This window comes from Sturnus vulgaris, chromosome 3 (assembly GCF_052056855.1).
Source record: "Sturnus vulgaris isolate bStuVul1 chromosome 3, bStuVul1.hap1, whole genome shotgun sequence".
Lineage (NCBI taxonomy): Eukaryota > Metazoa > Chordata > Aves > Passeriformes > Sturnidae > Sturnus > Sturnus vulgaris.
In genome coordinates, this window is record NC_142245.1 from 67,246,449 (window position 1) to 67,268,645 (window position 22,197).

The 22,197-nt window shown below is 39.1% G+C and overlaps 2 protein-coding genes across 3 annotated transcripts; one reads left to right on the plus strand and one right to left on the minus strand.

The window, feature by feature from the left end:
• The first annotated feature begins 10 nt into the window (after nt 1–10).
• ZUP1 (zinc finger containing ubiquitin peptidase 1) lies at nt 11–9,117 on the plus strand. Of its 2 annotated transcripts, none has more exons than XM_014892655.2 (9): nt 11–369; nt 1,816–1,932; nt 2,869–2,975; nt 3,732–3,900; nt 5,365–5,553; nt 5,877–6,045; nt 6,675–6,826; nt 7,162–7,382; nt 8,405–9,117. In XM_014892655.2, exons 1-9 carry the CDS (start codon nt 78–80, stop codon nt 8,450–8,452), a joined length of 1,464 nt encoding a protein of 487 aa, XP_014748141.2. In that variant the 5' UTR covers nt 11–77; the 3' UTR covers nt 8,453–9,117. The 2 variants fall into 2 exon arrangements, 1 of the variants encoding a protein (XP_014748141.2); XR_015802510.1 differs by having other exon boundaries at nt 13–369; nt 5,877–6,008.
• An 847-nt stretch (nt 9,118–9,964) lies between these two features.
• Nucleotides 9,965–20,745, minus strand: RWDD1 (RWD domain containing 1). The gene is made up of 7 exons (XM_014892660.2): nt 20,574–20,745; nt 18,843–18,908; nt 17,485–17,615; nt 16,319–16,462; nt 15,190–15,322; nt 14,019–14,081; nt 9,965–12,390 (listed from the first exon to the last, which is right to left on the minus strand). The coding sequence occupies exons 1-7, from the start codon at nt 20,644–20,646 to the stop codon at nt 12,278–12,280; spliced, it is 723 nt and encodes a 240-aa protein (XP_014748146.1). The 5' UTR covers nt 20,647–20,745; the 3' UTR covers nt 9,965–12,277.
• Between the last annotated feature and the right edge of the window lie 1,452 nt (nt 20,746–22,197).

Genomic DNA, 22,197 nt, shown 5'->3' on the forward strand with positions numbered 1-22,197 from the left:
GCTTCCCAGCGGGAAGCGCGCGGGAAGGGAAGGCGGTGAGGGGACTCCCTCTCGTCCGTGTCTGCGGTGCCGCTGCTATGGTGCTGTGCGACGTGTGCGGGCAGGCGCTGCCCTCCGAGGCGGCGGCCAGGCGGCACCTGCAGCGCCCATCCCCGGGCCGCCGCCAGCCCCGCTGCCCGCTGTGCGCCGCCGCGGGCTGCGACGAGCTCCGGCGGCACATGGGGACGGCCCACCCGGAGCCGGGCCCGCCGGGCTGCCGCCGCCCCGGGGCACCGCCCGAGTGCCCGTTCTGCGGGGAGGCGGCGGGGCGGGAGCTGGAGGAGCACGTCAGGGCGCGGCACGGGCACCTGCTGGGCGCCCCGGGCGCGGGTGAGCGGCGGCGGGGAGGGAGGGATCTCTCCGCGGGGATCGGAGGTGCCAACGGAGAGCCGGCAGGGAGATAAAGCTAGAGCAAAGAAAGTAGTTGTGTATTTAGATACCGTAGTTTATTTTGGGTGTGAGCAGAATTTTATTTTGACTACCTGGCCGAACGCTAACTTAAAGGTGGCATCTCCGCTAGTGGGTAATACCCTTAGAAGATCAGCATTTGTGATTGTAACAAGCCACATGTACTGACTAGATAAATGATGGTTAGGATGCAAAATGTGCCAGTGCAGTCAATCACACTGCATAATCTGTGACTAAAATATTTTTTCTTAACAAACATCCCCCCCCCCCCCCCCAAGAACACACCCACCCCACCCTCAGGTCGTAGCATTGAACAACGTTTTACATCCATGTGTGCAAATAATGCAGAGCCTGAATAATTTGCTTGTCTGCATACCACTTTCTGCTTTAAAAATAGTTGTATTAAGGTGTTTTGGTTTTTTATGTATTTAACACGTTTCAGAAAACTGTATTTTGTGGTGTTACATTGCATGCTTCTGGTGAATTTAGATAATTATACCAAGTTTTCCTCCAACCAATGATAAACATTTAGCTGGGACAAATGCCTTCCAGAAACTGCTAACACAGGATATCAATTCTTGTGTTTTGTGAAGGAAGAGGAAGGTCCAGATAAAATCTAGGGACTCGAGGAGAGCAGTAAAGATGGAGTGAGAGAACAACAGGCAGTGGGCTCAAGTCAAAATATGAGGAATGCCGTTTAAATGCAAAACCACTTCTTTTTACTGTGAGAATGGTTAAACACTAGAATACGTTTATGAAGGGAGTTTGTAAAGAGTCTATACTTGGAATTATTCAAAAAATGAATGGCTGGGAAAAACTGTGTGTAACTTTGCCTATTTCATGTGACCGTTCTACCAGGGACTAGATGATCTCCAGAAATCCTTTTGAACTTTGCCTATCCTATATGGTACCCTGAATAATCCTAAAACTGCAGAAAGAAAATTTATTCGAGGACATGCAGGAACACCGACAGAAGAAGAATGACTGCACTTTTTATTCTGTCAGCCCAACAACTGCCGTGTCATTACATGAACGTTAAATTTTTCAGTTAGCAGAACACATCTTCTTATTGGTATTTCTGACTAAGCATTTCTTGATATAAATTTTATCATAGCAAATTGTGATCTGTAAGTTAAATGGGGCAAAACCTAATCAAAAGAAGGAAAATATGTCTTAAAGTGTTTATGTATTTAGATACAAATTTTTAAGTGGTGAAGAGAGTAACAGCTGTTGGAATTTGCTGCTTTTCACTGGGGAGTTTCAGACAAATTTCATTACTATATTTGTCTCCGATTGTATATTAGGTGATAATTCTAGCCAAAAAGCCACAGGAATTGCATTAATCAAGAAACTGCACTTCTTTTTCAGACACAGGAAATGGTGAACAGCTATATGAATGTCCTATGTGTAGTCTTACCTGTACAAACATTCAGATACTTGAAGAACATGTGGATTTACACTTAGAGGAACATAACTTTTCAGAAGGTATGTGAAAGGGTACAGGCTTGATAATACTTGAAAGCAAATGCAAATATTTGCATGTTGTAGTGTAGAATCTCACATAAAATTTAAAATAAATGTTTCTGTTATTAAAGGGAACTTGGTCACATATATGATGAAGTTAACATAACTAAGGTCCTATCACTTGCCCAAGTGCTCTACTTAATTACCATGCTAATAAAGAAATCTCCATCTATGCATGCTAAGTAAATGAACTGCATGTTAGCCAAAAGAAAATCTTAGAGAAAAAATGTTTAAGAGACAGCAGTATTATATGTTTGTTTTTCTAGCTCTATAGAAGGTTTACATAAGTAGAGTGTACAGTGGCATGTTTCACTGTGATGAGCTGAGAATTTATAGCTTATGAAAACTTCATTTTTTTCTCAATTCATTTCTGCAAATACTTTGCTGATTCATTAATCACAGCGTTAAAGTAAAAACATCTAAATTAATTTTATTTTATAACATGGCTAACAGAATCTTAGAGATTCCCTATTCAGTTCTCTGATTGTAAATTTTTGTCACTTCTTTATGAGGCTGCTAGCAATGGTCCTAGATGCTAATAAGTGGTGTTAAAGGAACTGTGACTTTTTGCTAACAGTGAAGTGAAACACAGTAAACAAAAGCTATCTTCTCAGTAGTACAGGTACGTGCATTATTTGCCAAGTAATTGCTCCAGTAACTGCATAAACTGTCCAAGTCACGAGTCTGAGTCTTGGTAGACTGAATGCAGTCAGTCCTGTTTAGCGTTTGATACTAGTAGTCAAAAAAATGTGGGGCGCATCTCCTAAAATTAGTGCCCAATTGTGTTTATGTCTGTCTGCTTAGAAAGGAATCTCTAAAAATTAAGCAAATGATCCCTCAAAGCATTACTAACCTCCTGACTAAGTCCCCTCACTTTGGAATGTTGTTCTGGGGTAGGTGGAAACATTAGAGATCTAGAACTGGCTCAGCAACTCCAAACTGAAGAAGATGAATGGCAGAGATCAGAAGAGAAGCGAGAGAGGGAAGAATTTAAAAAACTGCAGGTACACTCTTTTTTTCTACATGATAAATTTAAAACCAGTTGTGCCTTTAGAGGCTGAGTATCTTGGAATTGTAATATCCTGGAATGGCCCTACCAGGTCAGACTGTACAAGCCACACAGTCTATATTGAGATAATGGTGCAAGGATGGGTTGGAAGCAAATTCAGTCTTTTGGCAATGTTGATCCTAGTAGAGTGCTGGACATGACAGCATTGAGCTACTTGGCTTTACAGCTTTGAATGGTGCTGGCCGAGGATGGGGCTGGTTGCTCCCTATGTTTGCTGTTCTGCTCTCCCAGCACACCTGCTGCCTGTGCTCCAGCCAGCTCTAGTGCTCTGCCTTGCAGTGCAGCCTGGAGCACATTCTCTGCCAGAGTGCCAAAGGCTTTGAGCATCCTGGCTTTCCTTTACTGGAATACCATCACCTGCTCCAGGTCATGCTTCCCTCTGTCTCCCATCTAACAGCCCTGGTAACTCACTTCCCACTCTCACTGCTTTCTTGCCATACTGCCTCTGTGCCAGTGGCTCTGCCAAGAGGGAGCAGAGGGATGTGTCTGCTCTTCCAACTATAGCTTTCCTAGTCCCTAGTAATTATGTCCAGGAATGAAGCTTGCTCTTCAGCTCTAAAATAATTGTAATTCTGGAGTTTTTATGTCTCACAATTTTTCAAAGTTACTGATAGTGATTTTGAGAAACTGCATGGACAAAAGATGAATTTTAAAAATATGATTTAAATTATGCACATTCTATCCCTAACAGAGACAGTATGGCTTGGATAATTCTGGTGGCTTCAAGCAGCAATTTCTAAAGAATATGGAAAGAGAAGTTGATAGAGGAAGGATGCAGCCCTTTGAATATCATAAGAGAAAAGCTGACATGATGGAAAGTTTGGCTTCTGGTGTAGATGATGGGAAAACGAAGACATCAGGTAAATATGCTGAAATTATACAACTAAAACCGTATTTTCTATATCTTAGATTGTAGGGACCAAACCGGTCTTTAACAAAACACGTAATTCGTTGTTGGTTGTGTCCTAGTTCTAAACATTATTTTCTAGATCAATCCAAATTGTTATAGTCCTAAAGTAATAAGGAAATTAAATCTTGGTATATTTTTAATCTGTGTTCTAACTTGCAGGCTGTTTTTCTCCTTTCTCTTTTTTTTTGATTTTTGTTTTTTGCTGTGGAACTTGGAACCAAGTTGTCTGGTTAATGGCACAAATACATGTATTGTATGTATCAGAAGATGCAAATGTCTTATTACAAGCTGGTTGCCCTTGACTCTGTACTTGTTTACTGCTTATTACTCATTAGTTCCTAATCCAGTGTATCTGTTCAAATTCACAGCAGCTTTTTCTCTTATGTTTCTCCTAATTGTTACATTGTGTAAGCTGGTTGCACGTAAGCACAGTGTTCACCTGATTACAAAGCCCAAGAGAGGACTGGGAGGAGTAGACATCCATTTGTTACATTTTTTAAACATTTTAAAGTTGGTGCAGAAACACAGGGTGGATGTGTCCCTTTCAAAAGGCTTCCTTGTCTTTATTTTCCAAGACCACAATTCAAGGGACTTTGAGCCTGTTGCAAATGGTTCTGACATACGAAATATCCACTTGATTCTTGACAGGCAAAATAAAATTTCCTCTGTCAAACAGATTGCATGGAAATAACACATTTCAAGTTTTCATTCTTGGTAATAATTTAGATTTTAGAGAAGTTCTTAGAAAATTATTCGTGGTGACCATTGAATAATTCTCTTCACAACAACATGGCCATAAAAGGGCTTTTAGGATTTACATATATGAATTGGAGAGAGCATTCCCAAGCATATTCTTTCATGTAACAAAGGAGAACTTGGAATACCCTGCAGGAGGATTATTTTAAAATATTTACAATAATTCCCAAGTTCTGAGCCATTTCTGCCATTCCTTTTTTTTTCCCTCTCTTAGTTTCTCCTGGAAAAAGAAGTTGGGGGGACTAAAAGGTTTATGTAGTATGCATAAATATTGCCAGATTTTCAAGATGATGATGAACTGGAGGTGGCAGGGACATAGTATTAGTGACATACCTTTTCTATATCTTTGTATTAGTTTCTTTGATTATCACAGTTTATAATTTAGTCCAAGCTGTTTAATTTAAAATAATCATTGTGTAGCATCAGTGAAAAAATAGATTTAGTTTTGAAAGCTTCATAGTATATAAATTTGTCAAAGTAAAGACCATTGAAATTAAATAGGGGCAATATCCACTACTTTAGTGGTTCAGGCTCTAAATGTAATGAAATTTTAAAATAAATTGTGTTAATCTGCATCTGTTCCAAGTTGGGGAAGGAATCTTCTGGTAAATGTAGTAGTTTGTTTTACAGGTGAACTTCCTATTTTGTCTTCCTTTAGGAGTCATTGAAGCATTGTGCAAGTACTATCAGAATGAGAACAAAGATGTGAGGCGTGTGTGGCTTTCAGCGGGAGTAGATCACTTCCACTCATCTTTGGGTGACAGAGGCTGGGGTTGTGGTTACAGGAATTTCCAAATGCTCCTTTCCTCACTGTTGCAAAACAGCTTCTACAATGACTGCCTGAGAGGTATTAAACAAAATGCTGTTTGTTCCACGTACCTTGAATGACAACCTGCTGACTGATGGTTTGCCTTTTCATTTATACAGCAGGTCTTACAAGGTCAATGATACCTATTAAATGGTTGTTATACCACTGGAACTTACTGTGAAAGAGTCAGATGTGAATACTGGCAAGAAATGATGTGGTTAAAATTTTACCTTTATTTTTTTTGGTGCATCTTTGTAGCACCAGCTGCCCGTTATAAAAGAAACTGAATATTTTAAATTAATAGACTGTAAAAACAATCCAAAAGTCTCTGTAACAACAATTCAAAAGCTTTTCTGTTCCAGATACTACACTAATTCCTAGTATCCCAAAGCTTCAGTCCATGATTGAAGATGCCTGGAGAGAAGGTTTTGATCCTCATGGGGCATCTCACTTCAACAACAGATTACATGGTTCCAGAGCATGGATAGGAGCATGTGAGATTTATTCACTGTTAACCAGTCTCAGGATAAAGTAAATATTGCTTTTTGTTGTGGTCGTTATTTTTAACTGCTGATTTAAGTGCTGTACCTTTAAAGGTTAGAATCCCCAACTGTGTGATGACAAAGCCACCTTAATGACTAAATTTAACAATATATAAACAAATCTGATGTAATGCAGCATGAAGCTGTGTAACTACTTACAGGAAGCATATAAACTGAGTAACTTCTTAGATCACTGAGACTTGATGCAGAATTATGCCACATATGCATAAATATAAGCATGTATTAAAGACTTCATTTCTCTGAAAGTTTCTTCTCAAGAAGAATCTGAATTTCAGCTATTTTCTATGGCTTTTAATTGGATTCTCTAGTGTGCATGTATCACATACCAAAAAATGTAACATTTATTTTTGGAAGTTTCACAAGTTCTTGTTAGACTGAACAGAGTAGAGCACTTTTTTCTTATGTAATAAATTTTCCAGTTTGGGACAGTATATGTTTTGTTGCTTTGTAATTATGTGTCCTCTACTTCTGTATTAAAAAATAAGAAAGTAGTAAGGACCCCTGGGTGCAGGTGGCAGGGACTCAGATGTGAAAAAATCGTTTTAACAAGCAACCTGCTTGAAATTTTATTGTTATTTCATTCCCAATGTTTTGTAGGTGCCAAATCATTGACTTTCACAAACCCACTGGCCCTATGGGTACACATCCTCGCTTGTTTGAGTGGATTTTGCATTACTATTCTAAAGATAATGAAGGTGGTGCAAAGGTGGTGTGTACTTCCAAACCACCTATTTACTTGCAACATCAAGGTCAGTGTCACAATAAGCTGGTTTCTTACTATTCTCTCTTTTTATATGTACTGCAGTTCAGAGAAGCTTTTTTTAGTTTTTCTTCATTGAATTGAAGGCATGGTTTTATTTCCTGTCATTTTCCTATTTAGTAAAAGCAACATTAAAGTTTGTATTTTTATTGGATGGAAGAGCTGAATGTGATTGAGATCTCAACTTTTTGACATACACTCTTATAACTATCTTCTTAAATTTCGAGTAATGCCTTCCTTGATCTGAAAATGTGTTGTATGTTACAAGGTAGTAAATGGGATTTATGTGTTTCTAAACTACTGAAACTCTTATTTTGGTATTAGGTCATAGTCGTACTGTTGTTGGAATAGAGGAGAAGAAGAACAAAAGCTTATGTTTGTTACTGTTTGACCCGGGATGTTCTTCCCAACAAATGCAGAAACTGCTGAAACAAAACTGTGATGGAACTGGTCTCAAACTACTTCGGAAATTTGTGGGTAGCCTGAAAGAAAAGCAATACCAGATAGTGGCTGTAGATGGGGTGCTCTCTTTGGAAGAGAAAGTTGTAAGTATCTCAGAAAACAGTTTATGTTTGTGAGAATTTAAGACCATATGCATCTCTTTGAAAGCATATGCATATATGATTTCATGGTGGATTTTTTGCATCTTTTCACTTTCCTTGATTTTCTTCTCTCCTGCTTTCTGCTTATATAATCCCAGGATATCAAAATCAAAACCATTTTGTATATAAACGGATGCCGCCTTGATGCAACTGACAACTTCTAGGTCTTTTATAAAGCTTTCAGCCATTTGTAGATGTAAATTAGGCTTTTTTAAACTTTTCATTTTCTTACAATGTTTTCTCCTAAATAACTGACCATGAGCATGTAAGTTACTTACACTCAGAGTGCAAAATTACATTCAGAGGTTTGAGCTGTTGAAATTTTTATAAATCCTATCCATGTGTTTGGCTTTGGGGCATTTTACCTTTTTTAAGACATTAGAAGTTTTCAGCAGATTGTCAAATGTGGCTTTTGTTTCTTAAGCATTTTCTTTCCTACACTAACAAATTGATTCTGAGGGCCCATGTTCCAATTCTGTGGTGTTTCATCGGCACTGTTCAGCATGTTCAAGTTTTGGGACACACTTTTATTTAAACTATGAAATAGCTGGTAACTGAATCACTCGCTATTTAATGTGTATGTTGAAATGAGATATCGTCTTAAGTGTTTTCTGGCCCTGAATGTGTCAGAAATATTAGTGAAACATGGCCATTCACTCCTCCTACTGGGCAAAGCCTTAAAATTCAGGACACAATGTAAAAAAGTGTTTGGGATTTGGTGAGGATGATGGTGTTAATTTTGTTTTGGTTTGCCATTTCTTTTTTCTTCTTTTCAAAAATCCAATTTATATTAAAAAATATCAGTTGTTTTGAGTGTTGTCTTGAAAGCTCCCATTTAATTAAGATGAAATATGATCCCTAACACTTGTTAAGATTGCTAAACTACTAATTTGAAAGAAGCTCTTTAAAGTGCTGGTTTTGTTCATTAAAATATTTTATTTTCCTCTCTCTCCACCTATTTCTAGGCTCGCTGCCAGGCTTCTCAAATCTTAACAGCAGAGAAGATTCCTTAAAGGATACCTTTGTAACCTGCTTCTGGAACTTGCTGGGTGCAAAACAATAAACTTCTGGACCATGGACCCTAACTCAACAATTTTTAGACTTAACTATGTCTCCATAAATGCTTGGGAGCTCTGGAGAAGCATAACACTGGAGTAAACCTATAGTTTTTGTGTTCAGTCAAACCTCTGGCATCCTGATACAAATGTAACTCTGAAGTATTGTGGTCCTTGTCTTACTGGAAAATGTGTTCGTTTCTTAGTTGCTTAGAATTAGCAACACCTCCTGTCTGGTAGCAAATTATCCACTGTTGTTAATGACCAGTGGATAAAGGTACTATGGAGCAACTTATATGGAGTTCCCCATCATGGTTTATCTCTGTAAATGTGATTATGCTGCCACTGTGACCAGTCCTCTATTTCATCACGATTCAGTCTGTTCCACCAGGGATTAGTTTACTAGTAAACTTCTTTTCAATTAGGTGGCTTCTCTGGATGTATCACTTGAACACATGCACTTAGGAGGTTGGATCGGTGTTGGCATTGACTAAGAGGTCTAAGAAAGCGGTGTCCAAAATAGTGTGTGTGCTTTAGGTGCTGTGCCAGACAATCCTTTGGGGTAGAGGAAGAAAATATTCCTTTTGTATCATGAACAAATAAAACTAATATATTTTTAAGAAGTGTTTATTCCATCTTCACTTCATCCTTTTAATTTCTATTTTTAGTGTGTTTTATAATGTATACCTCCAGGAGGGGAGCAGGTCGCACAGGCTCATTTCACTTTACTAGCTCTATCATGCATCCACCTATTGTAACTGGAGTTTAGATACATCCCTTTCATTTAGACTCCCTTCTATGCTGACACCTAAATACAGCTCTAAGAGCCTTACCAGTAACCTCTTTCTCTCGTGTTTCATTATGCTCTGGCAATAAGAACTGTCATTTTTGGAAGCAGTGAAAGGTGAACATGTACAGATATTACAGTCCATAAATCACTGATTTTTCTGAAATATGCATGAAATTAAAAAATTGGTTATGAAAATGCATTCATTTCAGTAGGTGTAGAAGTGTGAAAGGTTAAAATACTTAGGACACTCACGACTAAGGAAGAAAGTCCCCCAATTCCCAGGAACTATCAGGTCCCTTATTAGCCCTGGTCTGTGAGGGAGGTGTCAAAACAGAAGAAAGGAAAGGGGAGATGCCAATAGTGTACTCATAATTTGGATGCAAAATCCTAGACTGAGATTTTACCCACAGCATCCGGTCAAGGTGCAGTGTTGCAACTCACTACTGCCTCCATGCACTATAGTGCATGCTTTGGACTCAAGCAGTTAAAAACAGTATGCAAGATACGTTGTCAGCACCAGGATTTTAAATTATTGTAATTCTGTCAAAGTTTACAAACTGGATTTTATTCAATTAATAAAAAATTAGTTTTCAGTCTAATCCAAAACATCTCAGATAAACTTTTCCAACAAAAAACCCTTTTCTGTTCACTTCAGCAAACTAATACACACATAGCCAAGCTTCCTCTCAGTCAAATTCCCTTTTTATTTCAGAGATATTAATTGCTAACAAAGCTAAACAAATCTGCAGTTCAGACTGAGTCACTAAAACTTCTTCCAAAAACCTGAAGGAACAGACTTTATGCAATTTTTTTGCCACTTCAACCCTTATTATTTCTTCTGCTTTGAAATATAACAGCAAAAACACATTTTCACATTTTGTTTTACATAATTTTAACATTTTTAAGCTATACATTCTCTGCATGAAAACAAATAAATATGTTAGTGTGGAAACAGACTAGAAAATTTCATTATTCTAGAAATATAATTCATGAGAAACTTCCTTTCATATGTAGATGACTTATTATTGATCCACTTGGAAAGTTTTCCGATTACCACATTTGCACAGACTACACTGGATTCTTGGATTGGTCCAAATTTAGAGAGCTCCAATTCCTTTTCCAATTCCAGCTCCTTTTATGAAAAAAACCACCAGTTTTAAGTTATATAGCTGAAAATGGAAAACAGCCTTAGAAATTAAATAGGGTTTTATGCAGCTGAGTTGAGACATATCAGAAATACATTAAGCTCAGTGCTGAAGAGCATTTTAAAACATTGTAGCAATTGCATGTAGTAACTGAAGATTTCAATTGAACTGTATCTTTGGAAAAGACAAGATTTACTATCACACTAGCTCACAATTTTTTTAATGTATCTGGTAACTCTGTTGGAGCACAGATCCTCCTTATTGCTTTGAAACATAAAACATTATCATTGAGACCTAGATGCTTATCTAGAGTTCTTAATAGTCAAAATTAAAAAGATCAAAGGGACAACAGTAGGAACAAAGGCACATGGTTAATTTATAAAAGTATTTACAGGGTACTTGAACACTTATTTCTATGCACTAGAAATTCATTCAACTTGAACAAAGAAAAGGAAAAAAAACAGGTTAAAGGAGGTCATCCTAAACAGATGTTCTTGAGTGATATGAGCAGAGAATCTTATAACCATTAAATTAATTCCATAGTTAAACTTCTCACTTTGAATATGGAATTTTCAAATACTAAAATTAATAAATTTATTATTCCTCTAAGCAATATGATACTTTAGTGCAACCTTCTTCAAAGACTGAAGCCGGCACAGTTAAGGCAGTCTTACTAACAGTGTTTAAAATTCAGCACACAGTGTTTAATCATTGAGGTGCCCGTCTATTTGGGAAGCTGTCTTTTGACACCATCATTCTTCTAGCACTGCAGTTTCAAACACAGCATGTTTAAACACTGCAGTTCTGCAGTGTCTGGGCTTTTTGGAGGTGGCAAGGGAGTAGTCTAAGAGCTGTTAGCTCCAGAAAAAACTCTGAAGGATGGGCAGCATCCCCAAGTTGATGTGTAGCTTTACTGCACTTCACTGCTAACCTTCACAGGCTGCCAACACAGTGCTTCTAAAACTACACTAGTTACATTCGAACCTACAGAGCACTCTATAAACCCTGCTGCTCTAATGTGCATTCCACTCATAGTGTTTCAATACAGTCTGCTGCCAAAAGCAAACTATCTTCATAAGGTGGGTTTTGATTTTTCATAGAAGTTCATTGATGCACACATTCAAAAAACCCAAACTCCCTGAACACATCAACCAAACTTCAAGAGGACTTCACATTCTGCTTTTTTTTCCCCTAGTGACCTGAACTTGCCATTTTGAAAATGATATTCATGACTATGGCAAAAAATGTCACTCTAATTGTATGGAAATGGTTTTCACTAGACTTTAATAAGGCTATACAACAAAGGTGACTAGTGCTGTCTATCTAAAGCAGACAAATTGGGGCACCAGAACTGACCTGAATTATTAAAAAATTCCACAGGAGGAAGAAACAAAAAAATAAATAACTGCATAGTATGTGATCCCTTTTATTCACCAAAGCTGCCCATGTTTATCCCAGGTGGAAGACAGCAGAACAGCTGCTCAGCATTCAGATGCAGGTGTGTTTAGTGCTTGCTGTAACAACTTTCTATCTTGCAAGTTGCCACATCTCTTCAAAGGACAATTACAGAAGTAGGGTGGAAAAAAATTAGAGAAAATAGAAAAGCGTTTTCAGACAGATCAATATTTCTCAAATTTTTCATTTGAAATATTAAATTTATTTATAGTGAAAGTCATCAGAAGACCATTCTCCTGGATTTAAAATATGTTGGTTTTTTTCTTTGGAAAAAAAAATTAAGAAAAAAGAAATACAATAAACGTTACTAAAACCACAGATGCTGTGGCTTTCCTGCCTGCCCCTCTCTCCTTACATATGTCCATACTGATGACAGAATCAGTTCAAATAAGTCTAATCACTATCTAAATTAACAGGGTTGTAGTCAGGGTCATCCTCTTCATCATCCAACTCTAAATCATCCATTTCTTGGAATAAAGATTCATCAACCTCCACATTGTTTCCAGCTGTAAGGAATAGAAAGATACCTTATTTTCATGCAACAAGAAAAATATCAACAACAAAACGTACAAGACTTTTATATTAGTTCTTTAATGTAGTTAGCTGCTAACTTACTTGGCTTTTTATACATCAAATAGATACTGAAAAGTAAATGCCACATTTTATCTTTTTACAGCTGAATTTTTTTTTGCACTTTGTATCAAAACCCAGTCAAGAGAAATGTCATGCAGAACCTCAGAATTCATTTGGAGCATGAAATTAACATTACATTTGCCAGAAGCAGAGATTCTTTCTCCCCAGGACAGCCAAAGCAGGAGCTCAGGACCTCACAGCTGGAATAATTACTACTATCTTAGTGAGATAAATGCATAGGGTTCATAAAAAATTCCTTATGCACCATATTCTGACGTACATACATTTCCTTTCAGATTTAAATTTTACAAGCAAGGTGAAGCTTTGGCTACTTTCACATTTTCTCCTGAAAGAGATGCTGCTGACCTCAGGATAAAACTAGAGGACTGCTATTTTATTTTTATGCATCAACAGTGACATCTTCTGGTCACCAAATAAGTTTCTATTATTTCACTGGACCTGAAGGCACCTATCAAGATAATGCCATTATCCTCTGAAAATTAGAACTATATGCTACTGTAACATTAAAGCAGACTTAGTAACCTGTTGCATCTATGATAAAATGCAAATAGAAATAAGAATTGGAGTTTTTAATCGCTAGTAGCAATAGGATTACAAATTAATGGATTAATCCCAAATCATCTGGGCAACGAGCCCAGTCTGTTCCTCCCTTGAGGCAGCTAAATGTGCCATCAACAAATTATCTTTACTTTAGGTATTTTGTAGGAAGACAAGATTAAATTATTCCCCATAAAAGAAACTAAACTTCCCCATTACTACCATTTCAAGTTTAATATATATTAAAGAATTGTCTTACCTCAAAACTCAGGTATTTTAAATTAGGATACTAAAAAGCAGTACAGCAAATCAAATTGATATGTTACTGTGAGTATATATGCTTCTACATGGTTTATCTCCAACTGGTTTTCTAAGTTTAATATTTTTCTGGTACAGGCTTACAGAATTTTCATCTGGCACCAGGTCAGTATTTTAAGTGAGATAACAGGCACATCTGCAGAATCCATGAAAAAGAACTGGGTTGCACTGAAGCAAATAACATTTATTTCAACCTGCAAGATGTTTACAATTGGTGTTGAGGTTCAGAGAAAAGGTGACAAAAGTTCAAGACCTGTGCTTGAAATCAGGAGTTAGAAGGTTGGCTATTATGAAAAAAAAGTCAGGGTTGAGTTGGGATTTTTATTTTGTTTTTGCTTTCCTTTTCTTTGGTTTTGCTCCTAGTCCAATCATTTAAATAGAGGCAATGTAAATAAGATCAACTCAAGTACAAGGCTGCAAATAAATACACTTTATCATCTTGAAAAGGTTTTGGTTTTGAGAAAAGTTAAAGTACTCTGCAAAACAGTACTTTTCAGAAAGCCCTTCCAATGTAAAACTGATTCTGATGTAAGATGTTAAGTCAGAAATATAACAGATTTTGCTTAGGAATTTTGACCTATTTTAAACCACTGCCTTTCAGTTGTGGAATCAAATAGAAATTTACCTTCCTCCAGGAACTGGATGTCAGAGGTGTCAAGGTTGTGATCCATTTCAAACAGCTGTTTACCTAGAAATAAAATACAAAAACAATATATAATTAAGTACAGTTCTATCAACCTGAGGCAACAATGGTCAGCATATGTATTTTAGTCTTTTCAAATCAAGCATTTCTAACAGTCTTTTGTGGTTTTAACTGCTTATTTCTGTAAGCTCCCCATTCTGTTTTTTTTATTTTTTTTATTCATCCAGGATTCATCCACACCAACAAACTTCTTCCTCTTAGATGTGAAATGGGTCACCGTAGTGTTATTAAGACCTTAATAATGGGAGGGCAGAAAAATTTACACCCCACACCCTGTGTTCAGTCCTTATTGCTTTAGTCTTCATCGTGCATTCCATAAGAAATCCTCTGTGGGAACTGGGAAGGAAATCAGCTTACTCCTCCACTTTTTTTCATATATTCTTCCATTTAAAAAACAACTTGGATCTACACAAAACACCAGCTCCTAAACACACACAGCTGTGAAGGCAACATCACAGAAGAGTGAAGCACTTCTAACTGAGAGGGACAGGAAGAAAGGCTCAGGATTCTCTCCACATAAATCACCTGTCTTCCATCTACATTGCTCATGCAAGAAAGCTTCCACAAACAAGACTGGTTGGTGTCCATGCTAATATTGGAATTACACTAATGACATCCAAGAATAAGCCTGGTTTTGGTTTTGCAAAGGGAAGCATCTATAAATTACATTTGTATAGAGAAAAACAGACACCATGTACTAACAATACTTTAAAGAACAGAAAACTAGAAGCCTGATTTCTGTTATCTCAGCTTTGCAGATTCCCAAATGCATACTCTTCAGAGGGGAATCAAGTGGGTCCCGTTTTTATGAAAAAGTGTGTACAGCTTTTTATGAAACTTAATAGCATTAAAATTTCCATCTCTGTCAAATTCATTGAAGCTAGCCAGAGTGAGGAGAAAACAGAAAAGTGATACAGTACGACCCACATTGGTTATGTTTTTTCAGGTAATCAGGTCAAAAGTAGATCCAGCAAAAGCCAAGCCATGCAGACTATGGAGCAGGATGCCTATCATCTGTGTAAAAATCACTTTTAGACTTGTCATTATAGGCTGGTACCATTGCAGAAATTTCACAACCAGAATTAAAACATACCACTTAGCTTATTTTTGCCTGCCTGTTCTTCTTCTTTCATTTTCTTCCTTTTTATTTCTAGAAGCTCTGCATCAAACTTGGCTTTCCAATTAAGGAAATTCTCAATGGTAACAGGAGTGCCATGAAAACGTTGCTGGAAGAATAGAAAACAAGGCTGCAAACACAACTTGCAAAGCTACAGGTGAAGATAAGCATTCTCTTAAGTATTTAAATTACAACACTCCAGAAAAACTGCTTGCTGTGAAGTATTTTGAGAAATTAATCCTAATCCTGAGAATATATAAAGAACACATTCTTGTGGTTTTTGTCATGGGATCCTCCTCTCAGAGAACTATACTGAGGTGGAATAGAATGAGGTTCTTCTCATGGAAGAACCCTGCATATTCCTTTTGAACCTAGAGTGCAATAGTTCACAACTCCCCACTACTATAGGTTATTTTTAAGTAGGCAACACTTCTTATCAACCCTTAAGTGCAATCTACATTGAAATATTTCCCATTAAAGTACATTAATCCTTTTATATTGCTGAAACAGAAAAAAACCAAACATTTTCTTCGCCAATTTTCAGAAATACAGAACCTTCCAAGTTCCATCATCCTCTAGCTACTTCTCAGGAAGTGAGTGAAGACTCATTAGTTGGATTTATCACAGCACAATCCATGAATGGTAAAACTATTCTACAGGAGGGCAAACAAGTCTTGAAGATTGGTCCCACTGCTTCCACCCTATCCACTCAGTCTACCAAGGAAGACAGCTTTCCTCAGACCATGGACCCTGTGTGCAGCATAACATTTTCTAGCCTTTTTTGCTCCCCATTCCCTCTTACTCCCCTTTCTTCCAGCAAAAAACTGTCTACAGCAAATCCGATTTCATTTGGGAAAAATCCCTGCCTTAGGAAGTAGAAGGGACTAGATGGGACTGTGAACAAGGAGTTAGACTCAAAAAAGACTGCATAAGAAAAAAGGGGAAAAGAGATCACTTAAGTTCATTAATCAATCTTCTTAAGTTTCAATTAAATCATCTTTAGGACAGCTGCTCTTTTCCCACTGCAACTAACTGCTCCTGCATCAAAATAAAGCATTTTAAAGAAGCTGGAAGTCTTTTTCATTGAAAACATTATTTTACATACTTTCTCTTCTTCTTCTGCTTCTCTTTCTTTCTGTTTCTTCTCTTCTTCTCTTCGTGTTTTTATTTGATCCACTATTTCATTTAATTTCTCCTGTACTGCTGAGACTAGAGTGAAGATCATTACCATTCCTAAATTTTCTTCTGCCTACAACAGAAAGAAGGCAACTTCAAAGAGGAGAACCTGAATGCATAAATACGCTTATAGAAAGCAGGACGTTGTGCAAATGCAGAGGGCACATTCTGCACCAGTCTCAAAAGCTCACTGTAAAATTCAAATTGAGCTGTCCAGTTAATCCAGTTAGTTATCTCCAAATGGGTGTGCAGCAAAACATAAAGATGAATGTCTCTGTACAGGTTATGAACATATTACCAACATCTTCTGAAAGGCTTTTTCATTAATAAAACAAAACCTACAGTAGAAACACAACTCTAAAATCTGAATATCATAAATCATAAGAGACAAGTCACTCAGAATCTTTCTTCTCCTGGAACAGTTTATTCCTTAATTTTATTACATGCTCCTTTGAAGTAAGACAGTTTCTCAGGAAAACCAAAAAATATAAGCTGATGGAAGGAATGAAAAAAATGCCCACTAAATATATTATGGCAATTTTAAGGCAGTGAGTACTTGCAAGAAATCCCTGAAACCAAAGAAATGCTTCCTTCTTTCCTTCACAATGCACTGTCACTGATCCCAAAGGTTGATGAGATCCACCCCACCGCCAAACAGTTATGTTATCAAAAAGAATCAAGAATCAAGAATCAATTTTTTTAATATATCCAAATGAAACCGAGGTGGCTTATTTTCATAAATACTATAGATGATAGATAGATAGATAGATAGATAGATAGATAGATAGATAGATAGATAGATAGATAGACAGACACATACATAAACAAATTCACCTTAAGCTAGAAGTGGAAATGAGGGGAATCCCTAGTGCACTTCCAATTCATTATTCTACATTATTGCACACACTGAATTAGCTTTGTATCTTACCTCAGTGATGACATTCACCAAACTCAAACCTCAAAGTAAGCTCCTATAATATGGAACAGGTTTCAAATCAGTAGCAGATACCTCTGGAAACAACTGATTTGAGACAGTAATTCCAGCCAAAGTGTGAAGTGGTATCAAGGTGTACCAAGATATTCCATTTTCCTTACCTGCTGCTCTAGCAGCTTTATTATGTCCGTGACATCATTATCGTCAAGATTCTCCTGCGAGACAATTTCATATAGTGGAGTTTCATCAGGGTATTTTTCTCTATAGGTAAATTTAAGGGTTGTTTGGACAGCTACAAGATAAAGAAACACATATTCTTATGGTGGTAACTCTGTATAACTTTGTGTGTTTTCCTACTGCATCAACAGCATTAAGATTACAGAATATAAAATATTCTTGCCTTTAAGGAACATTCTTACACAGATGCTAAACCAATATGAACAGATTTAAACATAACCCAAGAGTTTAAAGAAATTAAGATGATAAAGTTCACATTTGCACAAACTCACAAACTATTACAACCTACTCATGTCTGAAAGGTCTTTAGGAAGCCTGAAAAACTTCCTGTAGTATGACAGGTATTAGGGCAGTAATCTCCCTCATATTCTACACAGAGTTGGAAAACCGCAAGAGTTGTAGTAACAGAACTAGAGAGAATCTCAGCATATGAACACTTCAGATTCTGTATGCCTGGTTGAAGTATCAACCTGTGCTGGGTTCCAGGGCTCCACACTGAGGACAAACACACTATGGCCAGTAGAAGTTATTAAGCAGAGAACTGCCTAAGAAAAATGCGTTCAATCTGAAGCTGCCTGGAGTCAGGGTAACATGCAAACAAGGCAAAAGAGAATCGAGTTCCTTTTTCAAATCCTCCCAGAATACCAGGGAGAAGCTTTCCTTTAGTTCCAGACTCACAGTTCTCAGCAGCACAGCAGTCTCTACAACAGAGACACCTGCTCTAAGCAGGACTTACTCCTTTAAAACTAAGTAAGATAGCACCAGTTTATTCCTTCTGTTATAGTACCCAGAATAGCAGCTTTCGAACTTGCTTGGAGTAAGGCTTGCTTACAGCATGCCCACGCAATTGTTGGTACTTAACAAATATACAGGAAAGCTCCAACCTTCTGCTCTAGAACTGTTCCTTAAGGGCTTCACATTCACAGCACACAGGCTCAACTCTCCCACGTAGCTGGCACACACAGAATGGGCAGAAAAGAAAAAACCCTCAAAATATGTCTGTAAGCCACTGCAAGGATGGTGACAACCCATACTATTTATACTTTTTGAAGCTATGCTACAAAGCCTTTGAGATTCAGCACAAAGCAGTCCTACAGTGAAAGCATAACATTTCTGCAAATTAAAAAAGGATCACCCAAATCCTTGAACTATATTTGCTAAGGAATGTTTGCTGTATCAGGCCCCTACAAGGATCAAAGTGGAGGTATAGACAGCTGTTGGTGATAGAATTAGATTTAAATATATACAGGAGAAGTTTCTGAGTAAGACATGATCAACTTACTTTCATCATTTTCTCCAGCTTCAGATGTCACAGTGATTGTGAAAGTTGTTGGCTTTTCTGACAATACTGTTCAAAGGAAAAAAGCAAGAGTCAGGGAGAGTCCTTAAGTCAATTACTTCTTCACATCACTAAAATGGAACTTCTCAAGGACTCATGAGAAAGTAAGCTTTTGATACAGCGTTAAGGGCCTTTTTAACTTATTAATGTAATACTTTTCAATTAACACCTGTTTTCCATAGGATGTGATGCCTGGAGTGCTCTTTGAATGAGACCATACATCATCAACAGTACCAGAGGGTTTCATTTTTTGAAAACTTTCTCTTCTGGAAGTTCCACTGTTCCAGAAAGTGCAAATTAAATCTGGTAATTCTGGTAATGCACTGACTGCATGCAGAAAGCTACCAAAGCTATTTTGCTTTACTGCACCAAATATGTCTGATGAGCATCCAGTGCACTCTTGACCCTGGACTATATTTACAGTATGCCTGCACCTATATTTAAAACAGCTTAATGCAAGAAATGCTACTAACCAAGCAACGTACTAGAATGAAAGTGTGTGAATCAGGCACTAGAAGACAGACAGCACAACATAGCTGTGACCTGTGCTTCACCGGCTAAAAACTTCATTGCACAATTGTGGGTTGCAGACCACATTCTCATGTAAGGACTGCTCTGCTTCACTGTTATAACCTATGCCCACATTAGTGTACATGCTCTCAAAGTATCAACTGAATTTTGCCCAATTGCTCGTGTACTACTACAATCTTTATTCCCCTCTCTTCTCTTGGGCATAAAAGCATTACATGAGTGAATAATAATGCTGAGTAAGCATCAGAGTAGAGGCTAGATGAAATAATACGACTTCCACATCAGTATCAGATATCCAGCATCCCAGCTACCCGAGATCAGTTCATATACCTTTAAATAACTTTTCACATAAAACTGAAGACCTGGAAAGATTTTCAGATTGAAGCAATAGGCAACTGTACTAGGCAAATGTTTGTGTGGTGAAGTTACTGCCAAGTAAGATGCTGTGGAACTCTAGGCAGAGTAGATCCTGTGCAGGAAGGGAACAGTAAATGCACTGATTCTTCCACTGTTAATATTCTTTGGACACAGAATGCCAAAAATCATGTTGGATTAACTGGCATGGAAGACAGTCTTAACTGTTTGATGGTAAATTGAAAATCCTGAAAAACTGATGAACCAATGTATCCACAACATGAAAGTTTCAGCACTATACCATGCTGCACCAGGGAATTAAAGTTTGCCCTTTTTTCCACTGCAATGGAGTAAGGCAGGTAGTGGCAATACATTTACGGAGGAAACAGCACCTTTAAGCGTCCCAAAACATCCCACGCCTCACGATCGCGACGAGCTTGCTCCCGGAAAGGCAAACCGGTCGGCACACAAACCAATTCCGCGATTCCCACCTAGGGCCGCATTTTCTGAAAGGCTTCTCCGAAGAGCATCCTTCCAGCACAGGGGACCGGGCTGCCCACGCCGGGCTGCCTGCTGTGCCACGGCACTAAACGCGGCAAGGGCAGCGCCCACGGACCGGGCCACAGGGGCCACCAGGCGCTCTGCTGGGTGAAAGCGAACCAACACACCGAGCACCCACCGAAGCGGCGCGGCTCGAACCCCCGCGGGACCCGCGGCAGCCCCGCCGCGGCCTCCCGCTCCTCCCCCCCGCACGCCGGCTGCGAGCGCGGCCCCGGCGCGGCCCCGCACCCGTGAACGAGTCCGGGTAGATGGACTCCAGCGCCTCCAGCTCGTTGCGCTGCTCCTCGCTGTAGTCGGTCATCGTGGCCCGCCGCCCACGGCCATGGGCCGCCCGCACCGCGACACCGCCGCCACCCGCGCCTGCGTTGTCCCGGCCCCGGCCCGGCCCTTCCTAGCATGCCTCGCGCTCGCGATAGGCGGGGATGGCGCGCTGGGCTGGGCCGGGCTTGGCCGGGCCAGGCTTGGCTGGGCCGACTGACGGATAGAGAGAGAGCGGGAGGGAGGCGGTGCAGCTGCCGTAGCTGGAGGCCTCGCACGGGGAGCCGGTCTGGCTGGTCCCCGGCCGCCTTCCCAATTGCGGTGCCCGCTGCTCACTCGGTTCCAGCCCTCGCTGCCTGGCGCTCAGCTCCCGAGCGTACCCGGCGTGCAGCAGGGATCCTGCTGGCATCGCCCGCGCTGCTTCCCCGCCCCTCCCGGGACGGCGGCCTCGGCAGAGCTGGGCTCTGCAGTCCCTGTGTTACACAGACGAGTGATGGTATGGTTCATTCTTGGACGTTCTTCCCTTGAAAATTTACAGGGATCAGCAAACTGAAGGGGATTCAAACCCCTAGCTGAATGGCTCTAGGTGGATGCCATTTCTGCCAGAATTTGGAAGTTTTTCTGATGCAGCTGGTGATTCGCAGCTTACAGTTAAACAGAACCTGCAGGCTTCCCAGGAAACGTTCACCCTGATTTGAGGAGTCCTGTCACATACATCGGTAACATCACCACGATGTATGTGCAGAACAGGAGGCGCCAAGGCTAACGATAGTGGGAGCTGCCATGCTTTGGGATTACCTGCCGGGATGAATTTAGGACTATCCAGGGTTAAACATCAGCAGACCCTGCTGGGTACGTGGTACCCAGAGTAGTTTTAAGGTGCATCACGTTCCTGGCCCCGTGACTGGTAATTTTCCCACAGATTCATTTTATAAGCCCAGAGTTTCCAGAAAACTTTTACCATGGACGTAAGGAGAATAATTTTCAAGTGAACAGACTGGAATTCTAAGTGGATTCTTGGATTCATTTTAGCAGGCACAGTTTTACTGTTCAACCATACCAACTCATAGATTTGTCTGTAATCATGAATTAATTTGAAAGCTGTGCCTTCACTACCATTCCATGACATGCTTCAAAGAGCTGAGGAGTAAAGGGAAATACACCAAATCACTTAAAATACTACAGCTGTTGTACTATGGATTATATGCTAATATATATTATATGGAATATATGCTAACGAGGTGAAAGTTTGCTAGTGTGTTGGCAGGCGAACTTGACAATGACAGGTAGCATTTCCACTCAGTATTTTAAATTACATGCTGTTATGGAAAATGCAGGGCAAATAGTAATCGGGACAAAATCAGAAACCATGAACCCTAATTTTAAAGTTAAGTGAGCAAGAAATAAAAATAATTTTAGAGCTTATTCTTAACAGCAAATATTGCATCATCTTATAGTAGTACTGTAAAACAATAGGAGTGGAAAGGATTCATATAGACTAAAGACAGCAGGTTTTTGTCATTTGGATCCAGACATCAGCATAGGGGTTTTATATCAAAATCTTCAGCTACACAAATTAGTTGCATGTGTTCCA

Excerpts from the sequence above, each read along its gene's own strand:
- RWDD1 (XM_014892660.2), bottom strand. The coding sequence starts at position 20,646 with ATGACCGACTACAGCGAGGAGCAGCGCAACGAGCTGGAGGCGCTGGAG. Across the intron at positions 14,082-15,189 it reads AGGCAAAAATAAGCTAAGTG|GTAAACAGCTGTTTGAAATG; the intron begins GTATGTTTTAAT and ends TTTTATTTCTAG. Across the intron at positions 12,391-14,018 it reads CATCCAGTTCCTGGAGGAAG|CTGGAAACAATGTGGAGGTT; the intron begins GTAAATTTCTAT and ends TATTCCTTACAG.
- ZUP1 (XM_014892655.2), top strand. The coding sequence starts at position 78 with ATGGTGCTGTGCGACGTGTGCGGGCAGGCGCTGCCCTCCGAGGCGGCG. Across the intron at positions 5,554-5,876 it reads CTACAATGACTGCCTGAGAG|ATACTACACTAATTCCTAGT; the intron begins GTATTAAACAAA and ends TTTCTGTTCCAG. Across the intron at positions 7,383-8,404 it reads TCTCTTTGGAAGAGAAAGTT|GCTCGCTGCCAGGCTTCTCA; the intron begins GTAAGTATCTCA and ends ACCTATTTCTAG.